The sequence below is a fragment of the Pelmatolapia mariae genome, linkage group LG16_19, assembly GCF_036321145.2.
Source record: "Pelmatolapia mariae isolate MD_Pm_ZW linkage group LG16_19, Pm_UMD_F_2, whole genome shotgun sequence".
NCBI classification, from domain to species: Eukaryota; Metazoa; Chordata; class Actinopteri; order Cichliformes; family Cichlidae; genus Pelmatolapia; species Pelmatolapia mariae.
The window spans coordinates 58773014-58786914 of NC_086241.1; the positions used below are offsets into that span (position 1 = coordinate 58773014).

The 13901-nt window shown below is 39.3% G+C and overlaps 1 protein-coding gene across 2 annotated transcripts in view; it reads right to left on the minus strand.

Annotated features, from left to right (window-relative positions):
- fndc3ba (fibronectin type III domain containing 3Ba) overlaps positions 1–13901 on the minus strand; it is an 85817-nt gene that overhangs the window by 6025 nt on the left and 65891 nt on the right. For both annotated transcript variants that reach the window (XM_063498800.1, XM_063498802.1), the window contains exons 20-26: positions 13110–13276; positions 12365–12478; positions 11450–11599; positions 9567–9847; positions 6443–6661; positions 2057–2223; positions 427–554 (exon numbers count right to left, since the gene is read on the minus strand). In XM_063498800.1, coding sequence (XP_063354870.1) covers positions 427–554; positions 2057–2223; positions 6443–6661; positions 9567–9847; positions 11450–11599; positions 12365–12478; positions 13110–13276 — 1226 coding nt within the window. The remainder of the gene's footprint in view (positions 1–426; positions 555–2056; positions 2224–6442; positions 6662–9566; positions 9848–11449; positions 11600–12364; positions 12479–13109; positions 13277–13901) is intronic.

The following is a 13901-nucleotide window of genomic DNA, read 5'->3' on the forward strand; positions in this document are numbered from 1 at the left end:
CAAACATAAAGCAGCAACACATATCCACACAGCACAGGTTTTATCTACTTATGAGAGTCTACAGTTCTTCCCACCAACCATTCTGTAATTCAATAACAGAAGTTGAAATGGCCCTGAAGACAAATAACTTTTTGTCTACCTGCCTGCCCACCGCTGCAGCTGTGAGCAATCAAATCCTATATTTCCAGGTGCAGCAGACTCTTCCTGAGATACTTCTGTTTTGTAATTTTCATTAAAAGTATTTAATACCTCTCAGCAGGGGGGATGTATATGAGAGAAGTGTTCAAACATGGGTATTTTACTCTTCCATCAAATGTCAAAAGAAACTTGAATTAATTCATTCAAGCAGCTTTCTAGTGTTTAGATGAACTGGGCAGCTCTCATGTCTACACATATAAGACCTGTTTACATGTGTGTGTTACAAACCTGTTTGTATTCTGACTCACGTCCCACCAGCACCTGGAGCACATAGCTCACAGGGTCCCCCCTCATTGGTGGAATAGTTTCCCATGTTATCTCACAAATGTTCCCCTCCAGCTGGTGCACTCTGGGAGCTGTTGGAATTAATAATAACAAATCATTATCTCATATACATGACAGGATATCGTTAAAAGACGCTTGCAAACAGATGAAGGGCATAATTAGAACACCATCTCTTGTGAAGTCAAGAAATGGTGGTTATCATTTTATGGCAACCACCAAATGACAAAAATGTTGTAAACAGTAAAGTGTAAATAAACACACAGTTCAGTGATTTGCCAAACACTTAAAGCCTATATTTAACTGAAAACATTAAGGAGATAACTTATCCAGAGCCGAAACTTTGATTCAGCAAAAAAAAAAAAAAAAAAAAAAAAAAAGATGGATGGGGGCAAATAATAATGAAACTGGGTATAAAAAGAGCATACCCACGAAGGTTCATTATTCTGTGAAACAGTGCAGCAAAACACTTATGGTTGAAGAACAACATTTTTCAATATGGAATTGCAACGACTTGGGGATAATATAATGTATAATAAAAAAAATATAAATGTAAGGCTTATTTTAGGGCCAGTGTTCATTTAGGATGAACTGAAACAAAGCAGAGGAAACAACTGAAATCGTGTATCAATCAAAAATAGGAAAACCGAGAAACATATGTATGAATATAAATAGTGAACATCAGCTACAACAAAGTGAGTCATGAAATTCATTTTGTTTTTCAGTTGTAACATTTGTTATGCAATCAAATCCTTGGGGATTAATGTCATTTTACACTGTAAATTACAATGTTAACAACAACGATGTCATTTTGACTGCAATAAACTGCTGCATTAAATACAAAACACATTTTACTAACTGCTTTGATAACCAAGTATCTATATGTTGATTCATCTCAACATCGCCTGCTCTTTATAGTTTCAAATGAATGCTTGACCCTTTTAGATGGCGTACACTGCTATGAGCTTTACAGAAGCTATTCGGTCCCTCGAGTGGGTTTATGGATATATCAATGCTATGCGGCACAGCTACAGCCTCGCTGTAATACCCATCATACTTTGTAGTCATATCCAGAGAGGTTACCCCTTACTGCCATTATTGTAGCTATAATAAGCCACCCCCTCTCTTACAGCAACAATCAGATGCTGGAGGCAATAATCAGGCAGGCGACAGTAAACATCATCACTAACAGCCAAAAACAGATGCATTCGTTGCATGTGTAAAGCTTGATTTAATCCACGTAGAAATGGCAAACATCACTGTATGCATGGATACTGTGCACTGGTGTGTTTGCATTGCTCTGCCATCATATGTGAAATTGAACTGAGACTGGTGGACTGGTAGGACTACACTGTGAGGACATCTTCACATGATCTGACCCCTGAAGATGTTTAAAGTTAGATTTACCTAAATAGAGGACTGTGTGTTTAAATATATCTGATAATTCCCCACTAATATCCCTACGGCACAACTGTACAATCTGAAAAGGGAGTTGGTATATAGCTAGTGATAAAGACAGGACTTCTTTGCGTGAATTGTGTTTGTGCACAAAGACATTTTCTCCACTTCAGTTTACCTTTCAGGGCAGGGGGTATAGACTTGGTGGTGCAGAAAGTATGCGTGTCAGAGAAAGGACCCTCCCCAGCATCACTGATGGCCTGTATTCTGAAGCTGTAGCTGCTGGACTCGGTCAATCGCTGAACCTTGTAGGTGTGGCTGGGACCACGGTAGATTGTCACAAACCTAAACAGGGAACATAATGAAGAAGGAGAAATAAACAATAAGATGTAAATCTAAAAAAAAAAAAAGGAAGGACGGTTCAGTGTGACAGAGGGAGCACTGACAGGCCTAGGCATGAAGGATCACTCCATCAGAGATAAAGGAGAAATGGTGAAGTAAAGTGAAGGTGATGGTGTTATGAATAGGTATAAGAAGGGAAGAGTTATGTTAATAGAGAAACACATGGTTAAACATCCATCCATCTATCCATCTAATTCAAGGTCGCTGGGGGCTGGAGCCGATCCCAGCTGTCAATACGGCTGAGGCAGGTTACAGCCTGATCATGTTGCCATTTTATTGCAGAGCACGGTCAAACAAGAACAGTAAAAAATAAGGCACAAACACTTAGACACTCACTAATCACTAACTTAGTTATAAGGACTGATAGACCATGTTTGTGACTTGATATAGTTTAACTCAGCACAGCAGGCGTCACAAGAAAAATGATGAACAGCTCAGCGGTGAATGTGAATATTTTAACACAATTATATGTTAACCTGAGGTAAGATTAACTTCAGAAATAAAATGTGGGGACCTTGAAAAGCAAGAGGAGGAGCAGAAGAAAAGAAAGCACCTTAAAAAAAAGATAGAGATGATTGATGAACACGCAGGACAAACAGTGGCAGGCTAGTAGGCTAGTCACAAATCTGATGAAAATGAGCACCAAAAGCGTTCCTGGCTGGCTAGATGGACAGATTCATGGAGTGGGAGAGATAAAAGCAGGAAAAAGAGTGAGTCTGGGAGATAAGTGAATGTGAGCTGAAGAGGGGTTATTTATCTCAGCAATCAGCTTTGCAGCAAAATAAGGTAAATGTCTAGGTGGCAAAGGAAGCCATGAAGCAGAGGAATGAGAAAAGAAAGACAATGGTAAATGGTTAATGAACAAGAGAAGAGGCAGTAATAGAAGAGTAAAGCCGCAGGAGGATGCAAGGGAGAGAGAAGTTAAAGCAGAAGGATAGGTGATTGAGAATTAAAGGAGATGATGATAATGTTGAAGAGAGAAAAGAGAGTGCGAGACAAAGAGGAGAGGAGAGAGGTCATGGTTTAGTAGAAAGCTATAACTCCAGATGAGCTCTTTATGTAGCTGCACTACAGAAGTGATGTGTTTCTCTGGCTGATATATGATGTTATTAAACCTTGGCCTTACTGGTGGGCCATACAGTTAACACGTGCAGCGATCAACTGCACGGCTTAAAAAACAACAACAAAAAAAACAACTAAATGCATCAACTTTTCCATCATCAGGAGCTATGACCTCTTCGCAGTCGACCAGACATAAATGGTAAGATATCAAAATAATGATAATGAGATGAATTGCCCTGGTGCTGAGCCAAAAAGCTGACCAATTAACTACAACATGGCACAGCAGAGGGCAGGATGAGAGAGGTCAGAATGTAATGAAACAATCTGTTATTGTTCTACTGCAGGCGTCGTCGTGTAAGAAGAATAAAGCTCTTGAACTACATTGCCCCGTGTTGTCATGGCATTCTTGCAACTCTCAAATTTGACACAAGGCATGTCAGTGGGTAACATGAATGAGAAGAGGGAGAAATGAATGGAGTACAGGAAACAAGTGAAAATAAAAAGCCCTGACTCAGGGAGGACAGCGCATGAGCAACAAGTCTGCAAACAGGGAGATAAGAAAAAGAAAAATTAGCCTGAGCAAGCAAGGGAAAGGAGGATGGGAAGGTACAAGGATGAAAAATAAATAATGGCAACAATAATGGGATCCAGAGAAAAACACTTTCTTTATCATCATAAAATAGAGAAATGCTTGGGTTTACTGAAAAATAAAGGAAGGGCAAAAAATGACAATGCGGGGGAAATAATTCATGAAAGGAAGCACACATTCATTCTCAGGATCTCCACATTCGCAGTCACCTGTCTAACAATAAACCCCGATTAATAAACATGAATTAGATCAGAGGACAGCAAGAGACAGAGGAGGGGAGGAGTCAAGGTCAAAAACATAACTGTAATATCAGAAATGATATTTGCACAGATTATTGCTGGCTATTCAATATGTTTGTTTACAAAGCTAAATACTTCAAGATTTCATTAGTTCCCTGCTCTCAATGTGCCCTTCCAATCTCGCTTATTATGTCAGCAGTGAAGCTTCTGGTTGCCATGGCTAACTCATTCATACTAAAAAATAAAAACCATTCTAATTCATTTTAACAGAGCGCGATGAGAAAGCAAAGAGGAAAGCGGAGCAGCGTAGGAGGAGTGCCCTGTAAATCTTCTACGTCCATTCTTAATTTTATATGCCTTTGCACACAAATACACAGTGTACAAGAAACTGTGATGCACCACTAACCACTTATACCACCTTTTTTAAAAATACTTTTTAAATATAAATGCCAGTGATCGGAACGGCTACCCTGAGTTACCCCTGAGCAAGGTACCGTCCCCACACACTGCTCCCCGGGCACTGCACTGGTGGCTGCCCACTGCCTCACTGGGTGAATGGGTTAAATGCAGAAGAGTATTTTCCCTACGGGGACTAACACATACACATTCTTATATTATTAGTAGCTGCAAGTGATGAATGCAAAGCAGAGGCAAGAAATACAGACATTTCTACTGTTACAGTGGCCAAACAATTAAATCTTCCATACACATGTCCAAAGCACGTTTTTCCAAAATGCCTGGTCTTTGCTTTAATGTTCTTTGAAAACTGAAGCTCTGCTCGTATTTATTTTTTTTCCCCAGCACACCTCTCAAATATGTAGCAGCTCGATATGTGAAGAGGAAGACATTTTATTGTCATGCTGCTTGCGTTCGCTTTCCTTCCCAAATGCATCAGTTTGCTGGGAGAGCCAGTTACACACTGAAACGACTGTATCTTAAACATCTTAAACAGATTGTGCAATTCTTTTGTTAAAACAGCTGAATTAAAGCTGAAGGTCTGCACTTTATTTTGATTTTTGATTGCAGTGGAGAGATGCTAAATTACAAAAAAGTCTATGCTTATGCACCTAAATATAATTCAGACATATTCATGTACAACCTTTTCTCTTCCTAATGGCCTTGGAGAGCTCTTTGCATATTAACATTTAAATGAGCCACTCCTCATCCCTAAGTCTACAGCATAAACACTTGGGAAAAAATATATATAAGCATAATATACCTAACTGCATCCAAGCATGATTACAAAGAAAGAAAAATGTACATAAATATGCACAAACATTACTGTGGCAGTTAGAAAAGGGTAAACAAAACTGAAAGCTGTTTGCATTTGGCTGGCAGAGTGCGAGCGCATACCTCTATGTTTGTTTATGTGTATATGTGTCACAGAAGCTAACAGACCACAGCCTGCCAGTTAGGGACCCATCTGTCAGTTATGGTACCCATTCCAAGGGTGTCAAGGTGCCAGCTTGATACAGCCAAACCTTAATTCAAACACTGATAAGGGCCAACCAGAAGGATAAAGGGGAGTGAAACAAACTGACAGTTGGGCAGACGGGCTGGTCTGATGCATTACAGATACTCTTAGCTCTAGCTACTTGCAAAAATTCCCTCCTCCTGAACTTTTTGTGCCCCCAGATGTGTATTTGACTCCCTGTCCATGGTTATTTTCCATCCTCTCCTCCTCAGTCTGCTAACACTCTCTTTCCATTGCTCTTTTTATCACTCCTGTCTGACCAGTCAATTAAATGAAGGCTTGATTGTTGGAGGCTGCAACCCTGCTGTGTCCAGCTCCACTCAACATGACTACTCCCAGGTACATCTAGTTACTGCACACACAGAAAAAGGCACAGATCCCCACAAGTACCTTTAATGTTAAATCCACACACTCCCTCGGCTCCCCTCAGCTGCTCTGGTTTTGTCCTCCTAGTATTTGTGTGTTCTTCTCAATGATGTGCATATTTTTAACCTGGGTTCTAATTTGATCAATTGACTAGTTATAGGGTGAGAAGTCCTCTGAGGGCAACATCATAGTTTCAATCCCTTGTTACACATGAGGTTCCATAGATAAACGCAGATTATCATTCTGTCTACTGCTGTCATAGAGACAGGATTAGTAGGTTAATTCGGTGTTCCACTTTTTGTTTATAAAATGGGTAAATATAAGCTTTGGGTCCAAGATTTTAATGTGTTGTTTAAATAAGCTGGACTCAGTCTATTCCCTCAAGTAAACAATGATGATGGAGCAGTATAAACTGGTCCGTGTATACTCCACCTGTGGTTCTTGTCCTCCATCTGTAGTGTGTAGACCATGTCATCAGCAAGCAGAGCACGTGTGTGGCTGGTGTTTTCGCCCCACTTGAGCTTCAGGCTTTGGGGGCCAGCCGCTGAGCATTCGAGTGGGGGCGGCGGTGGTGGGAGGGGGCGTGTCCTCACGATCAGTGGTAAACTGTTGGGACTGGAGCCAATGGCATTCACTGCCTGGATCTGCACACTAAAAATCATGGGAGAGAGCGAGAAAGAGATAGAATTTATTTGTTGAATATTACACTGTTTATTATTATTTTATTATTTATCATCTTATATTTATATTGATTGGATATTTGTGGAAATGTCTCTAGAGATGAGACAAACAAGCCAGCATTTCAATTTTAATTGCGCATGTGTGCACTGATTTAAGATCACAAGCCAAAGTACACGACCGTGAAAGTGCTGTACCATGCAACCTTGAATGCTCTCCGTGTATTTGCAGACCTATCTGTCCGATGCTGGACACTAATGTGGTATATTAGGTTTGAACTTGGATGTTTGTGGATCCTTTTGCCTGTTACCATTCTCCTACGTACTCTGCATGATAAGCCTTAAATTAGTCAGACTTCCTGACCTATGTTTTCCCTAAATGTGTACCAAGTTAGGTAACTTCTATCACTGCTACAGGGTGTTTAAGAAGATTTGTGCTAAAGAGAGAACTTACATACTACAATGTATTCCCTAAAACATAATTATAAAGATTATAAATGACAGAGAAACAACATTTTAAGCACATGCATTTGAACTCGTATGCCAAAAATATATGGACTCAACTGGACACACAAAAACACACAGATCAGCTGCTAATTAAAGAGAATTGGGAGAAATGGATTTCTGTTTTTCAAACTCCCCTGCCGCCTTTCTTCCAGGAAGCCCCCTCTGTTCTTCGCAGTTTTTCTGTCAGTGTCTGATCAGCTTATTAGCATCAATATCAAGAGGCCCTCAGCTAGTTGGTATCTTTCTTCTGACATTTAATCACTGATTCTTTGTAACTGCAACCTTTCATTATAATTCAAGTAGCTTAGGTAAACATTTGTGTGTTTGTGTCTGTGAGGTAAAGGGCAACATGTATCTATCCAGTGGATAATTAAGGATATGGATAAAAGATAATAAGAGATTGTGAACAACGTAAAGATAAGGCTTAGCTTTTGATGATAGGTGGGGCTACATTTAGATATGATAAGAGTGAACGTGAATGTTTATGTGTTATCCCTGTGATGGACAGGCAACCTCTCCATGTTGTGCCTTAACAAACTTTCATCTTAGGCTCAGAACAGATGCAGTTTAATTTTTTTTTTTAATTTATGAGATTTTTTTTTTTACACTGTCAAGAGAAAAAAACTAGGGGACAAGTAATTGAACAATCTTGAGACTATAATTTCACCAGTGCAAGAACCTCTGACTGGTAAATTATTTAAATCTCACCTCAATGACTCCAAGAAAATCACTAAAGTGAAAATACACATCTAATTTTAGAGGACAAATTGAACTCTCTCCTTTACTTGAAATTAAGGTTGACATTGTTGATAATACAGAATGCACCTTCTTTGCACTGCAGCTTTACTTAATGTGTATTCTGTCATTGATGACTAGACCACAACTATATGCTTAAGGGTTTGTTTGTTTTTTACTTTAATACGGTTTTGTTATTTATTTAGGGCAAAGATGCAGGAAAGATTTTGAAATCTTGTATTTTAAGGAAATATTTTCAACTCCATTGATTAAAAATGTGAGTCATCTTAAATCTATATAGATATTTAATTTACAAATATTTAATGTAACTATATTTAATGTTTTATAATTTAGCTTATTGAATTGTCGGCGGGAAAAAACCAAAAAACGAATTTCTTTTTTAAAAAAGACAAACATATTTTTCCTTTTTCATCGGTTTAGAACAGATTCAAAAACTGAAGTCTAAATATTAATAAATAACAATAGTGTGTTTAACCTGCAAGCTGCAAAAAAACTGTACAAACATGTGGGTGTGCACACAGACAGACAGACACAAACACACACAAATGTTTACTGTGGTCCTTTACAAGGCCACACAGTCAAAGAATATCTGAAGTACAATTCCTGTCGTAAATAACAACCAGAATTATAGCTATTTGGACACACAAAAACTCCCACAGATTCTCTCAAATGCACACAAACACACGCACAGGCTCACACATGTTCTGTCTCACTGGCAGCCATTATGCAACAGAGCACAGTGACACCGGGTCAAAAACAACCTCAGAATGAAAACAATGGTGCGAGATCACCCTGCCTCTGCACATGTCCCCTTACCTTGGATAACCTCTCCCTGTTTTTTTTTAAATTGCTGCACAATCATATGCATGCTCACAAACACACTTACAAGCAATCACAGACAAGCGGGATCACAACAACGCTGGGCATAAAGATGATTAAGTGGCTGTTTACTGCTACTTGAGTACAACATGTTTGAGATCCAAGCTCATGCAATCATCAAACAGGTTGTCCCTATTTAAATACAGAATGTGTATAAAGAAAATAGATGTAGCCTGCTTGTCTGTATGAAAAGAAGCCAATGCAGAAGCTGTAAAACCTGCATTCTCCAAATGGCCAAAGGAGACAGATTGTGTAAAATGAGCTAATGAACCCGCTTCTTACACCCAATTTATGCTTCAGTGGGAAATTTACATCATAGCCTAAGACGTAACTGTAAACCCCTCTGAACCCAATGCCGTAATCTCCAACATAACTTGATGTTGACCTCCCGACAAATCTAACTGTCCTCTATTCTCACTACTCTTCTGCTGTGATTTTTGAATTTATCAGTGATAAAATAGCAATCATCCCCCCAGTATAATAAATAATTATAGGATCACTATAACGAATTATAAATATTAGCAAATTCGTAGAAGGATATCGCTGAAACTATTGGAACTGATGTGAGGGAAGGTACAAAGAAGTGGAAAAATTAGAGCGCCAAATATGTTTGCACCAGCATTTTATTTCTTTCTATGGGCTGGCACCGCATATGAAAAAATGGGACACAACCACACGGTAATTAACATGTAATGCACCACACACAAGCATAAATGCTTTGGTTTAGCTATCATTACCTGTATTCACTGTCTGGCTGCAGGCCTGTGACAAGGTGACTTGTCCCTGAATCCACAGTGATGGTTTGGTCGTCCAGGGTGATGACGTAGGAGGTAATCTCGGCCCCGTTACAGTTTGGCTCCTCCCACTTCAGGTGGAGGCAGGTAGACGGGGAGTGGCCCGTCTCTGAGGAGGTCGGGAGATCCAGGGGGGTAAGGGATGATACCTGGTCAGGATTTGTAGCTGGGGTCTGGAAACTGCTCTGCTCACTATATGGACCAGCACCCGCCTGATTGACCGCCTGAGTGGGAGACACAGAAACACAGAGGGGGTGAGAGAGATTGAAGAGAGGGGGAAACTGCTGTGATTGATAGTGCTGAGATAGAGGATCCTGGTGATAGAACAGAGGTGAGGAGAGGGATAAAAAGAAAGGGATAAGTGAAGACTAAAACCAAGGCAGACAGATGATGATTAACAATAAGAAGGGAAGAAGATAAATATGAAGGGATTTATTAATAAGCACAGGACAAAGAGCAAGACAAAGTTAAATGGGAGGGACTGATATGGAAAACTGAATAGACAAGAAAACTAGCAGAAAGATATGAATTCAAATTAGTTTGAAAGAGCATTGATCCTTTACTTGTGCTGTCAAACACATTAATATTCAGCTCAAGTATCCACTATTAAATGCCTTTCAATCGCTCGTTGTAATAGTCTCCTTCATTGCCTCTTACAGACTTCGAGAGGAGGAAGGAAGGACAAAATTGGCATTTTATATACATCTTGTCCATTCGGAAAGCTTGAACTAAAAATAAAAAATGTAGATAAATTGCTTCCTTCCATCCATTTGTGAGCCTTGTAATAGTTACATGTAAAAAGCAACATTAATGGATTAAATGTACTTAGCACATCCAAGCAGATGAGCAGTGTTTGTTTTCTTGTAAAAATGCACTGTAGCCACTTTCCAAAAACAGCCAAGCAGCATTCACGAGTAGATACCAAGGAGAAGGAATCTACAATTTGTACTTATATATAAATCCTTGACGGTTTATCTCAGCATTAAACTATCTAGATAACTCTGGGTCCAGCAAGAAAAGTTATACTTCAGTAGTTTCTCGGATTTATCCTCAGCTGTCAAATTTATTTTGCAGAGGCTAGAAAAACACATAGACACTGATTTAACTTATCCTTACATTGGCGTCCCCCCATTCAAAGCATTCTCATAAAACAAGTGCGTGTCAGGTTGTGCAGATTTGAAACACTGCTACAGAAGATGAACCAGTACAAGTTCATTCAGGTATAGAACGTATGGAGTCACACAGAGTTCAACCAAGTCAGCGCCTCTGGTGTGATCCATTCCTGCAATCTTCTTAAGGTGTACAGATATGAACACACAGGCGTACACTTCTAGTGCACAGAGACAAAGAGAAATCACGTACATGTAGAAAAGCAATTATTAGGACGGTAGGTTGACCTTGGATTGTCCTCTTAACATTATAAATAATCCTATAAAGATGTGAGCCATAAAGCATGTTGTTATTGGATTCATAGCTTCAGAGGGTACAAGACAGAAAGGGAGTAAGGGAGAGAGTTAGAGAAACAGAAGGAGAAGGAGAAAGACGGCACTTATTTATGCACCACATTAAGGGTCAGAACACAAATTGAATCAATGACCATCAATCTTTCCCTGGAGTCTGAGTGTTTGTGTTGCAGCATCTTGGTTTCATGTTTCCAGGCTGAATTTTTGTCACGCTCACAATTCAGTTATTTCTTTTGTTTCTGGAAGTGCTTATGCTCCATACACTAGTACGTTCTTCTTTTCTCATTGTCAGTTTAACTATGCATGGCTTCAACATAAATGAATGCTGTATGCCTGTCTATGTTCATCTAGTGTGTGCACTACCTGTAGCCTGCAGCAGTAATTTGTGGCAGGTGTCAAATCTGACAGTTCACACTGCGTGGCAGATCCGCAGTAGATGAGCTCCATGGGTTCATCTTCCCTCGCCCACTCCAAACGATATTCAGAGATGTCTGTACCCGAACCCTCAGGGCTCTGCAATAGAAACACAAAATCAGCTCAATGGAATTAATAGATACCTGAAAGTTAATGGATTCAGGTCTTGTTTTGCAAACCCAAAATGGAAAACACGATTATTTTTTTTCATCTAAACTTAAGTCTACTGAGGTAGGTAAGTATTTGGACCCACATTTATTGTCATTTAACCTTGGTAAATCACCACAACAGATTTGAAATCAAATGGTCAAGATCTGATTAAAGTGCAGACTTAATTCAAAGGTTTTAACAAAAGTACAGCATTAACTGTTTAGAAATTACAGCCATTATAACCATGCATAGTCTGATAGTTATACCATGGTTGCATAGTTACTGGCCAGGTGAGGCCTTAATTTTCCAATGACAAATTAGGTATATAAATCAAAAGTGTGCAACCTTCATTTGGTATATTTTCAGTGGAATATGTGGAGTATGGGGACCAAAAAATGATGAATGTGATTATTAGACTGAAAAACAAAAAAAGATACCCTTTAAAGTGATAGGAAAAAACTTTAGGAGTGGCCAAATCAACAAGCTGGTATATTCTTAAGAAGGAACGAGCCTGCTAAGCAACACCAAAAGGCCCAAAAGATGACTTTACTACTTTTTTTTATTTTAGAAAAAACAGTAAAAGGAATGCTAGAGCTCTTTAGCAGTGTTAAAAAATGTCGCCTGTCTTTTTGTATTTGCTTGGCTGTTTTTTGTTCCTTCCATACACTGTTTATTTCCTTTGATAAATGCAGCTGTGTTTTTGGTTTGCCTCACCTCCCAGTTGAGCGTTACACAGGTGTTACTGGTGAGTGTGATTATGGGAACTCCACACTGGGCAGGAGGACCCGCTGCAGTCGTCACCTCTGTAGGCTCAGAGTATGGTCCGTACTAAGGGAGACACAGATCGATCGACACAAAATAAATGAGAAAGTTGAATCATTTAGACAGTAAAAAGTTTACAAAAGCTGAAAATCAAATTCTAATCCCGAACTGAAAAGCTGTGAAATATAGACACAGTCATCTTGTTCAATAAGCAACTGTGCTGAGGTTTTGGCGCCATCTAATTCACTTTCAGGTGACCGGATAATCAAAACAATCAAATCTTATAATATTAAGTTAATTTTCCAGGGCACACTGATCCAACTACTCAGTGTCTGTGTCTACACCTACGGTTTTAAGTTGAATTTTCTGCTTGTTGCTTAATATTGGATGTTGTAATATTGGATCCCAAGTTCGTGTGCTCAATATGCAGAGCAAATTTCAAAGCCATAAGTAAACAAACGCTATTTAATTCAATATTTCATGCTTAGCTGTTATAAAACATCCCTTCTTTTATAGGCTGACCTATTGAAGTGGCTGGATCAAGCTTCAAAAGGTTTCAGCTACGATTTTCTGTTGTTCTTTAATGGATTTTATGGTCTAGCCTGGTGAATTACCAGATCGTCATCGCTTTCATTTATTTATTTTCATTTTTATTATTGATCACACTCTTGCTTTGAAAAGCCAGACAGTTTCTCACCCCAGCCTCATTGTCAGCCCTCAGTCTGAAGCTATATGTTGCACCAGGAAGCAAACTAGCGACAGTGCACTGTAGCTCCGAGCCATGATACACCTCCGTTGGCTTGGCGTCTCCCTCACTCATCTCCAGACTGTACACACACTCCTCACACACTCCCTCAGGGGAGTCTAAGAAGATAAAATGAGAGAGAGCGATAAGAAGAAACATTTACAGTGAAACTAACCACAATACATGAATTTAAAAATGATTTGTGATGAAAATACACAATACATATGTCACGATATCTTGTTATACATAAATTCTTAATGATGTATTCAGTATTTCACAAGCTTTTTATACTGCTTACAGATTAATACACAGGGTATATTTTGAATACTTTCTAGGGGTTTTTCCCCATAAACCTGGTGCTATTCTGTGCTTGCAGAAAGATGAAAGTAATAAATAATGGTGACAGTGGGGAAAACCCTCCAATACTTTATGTTTGACCTTCAGCTCGAGCCAGTAATTGCAGCTGCAGCAGTGCCTGAATGTGAGCTGATTAGAGACATGACCAGCTGTATTAAACTGGTAAAAGAAAGAACTTCCTCAGCATGGCAGGCTGGAAGACCTTTTCCTGCCAAGAGATAACAGTACTAATCTGCAATAATAGGCTGACATTAGGAGAGTTAAGTCAGATATGAGGCTAGGTTGGGCATTTAATGAGCTAAATTAGGGCTCAATTAGGCTGAAACGTGGTTGACTCAGCTTACATTAGAATTGGCCAGGGAAACATATTAAACGGCCAGAAGGTGA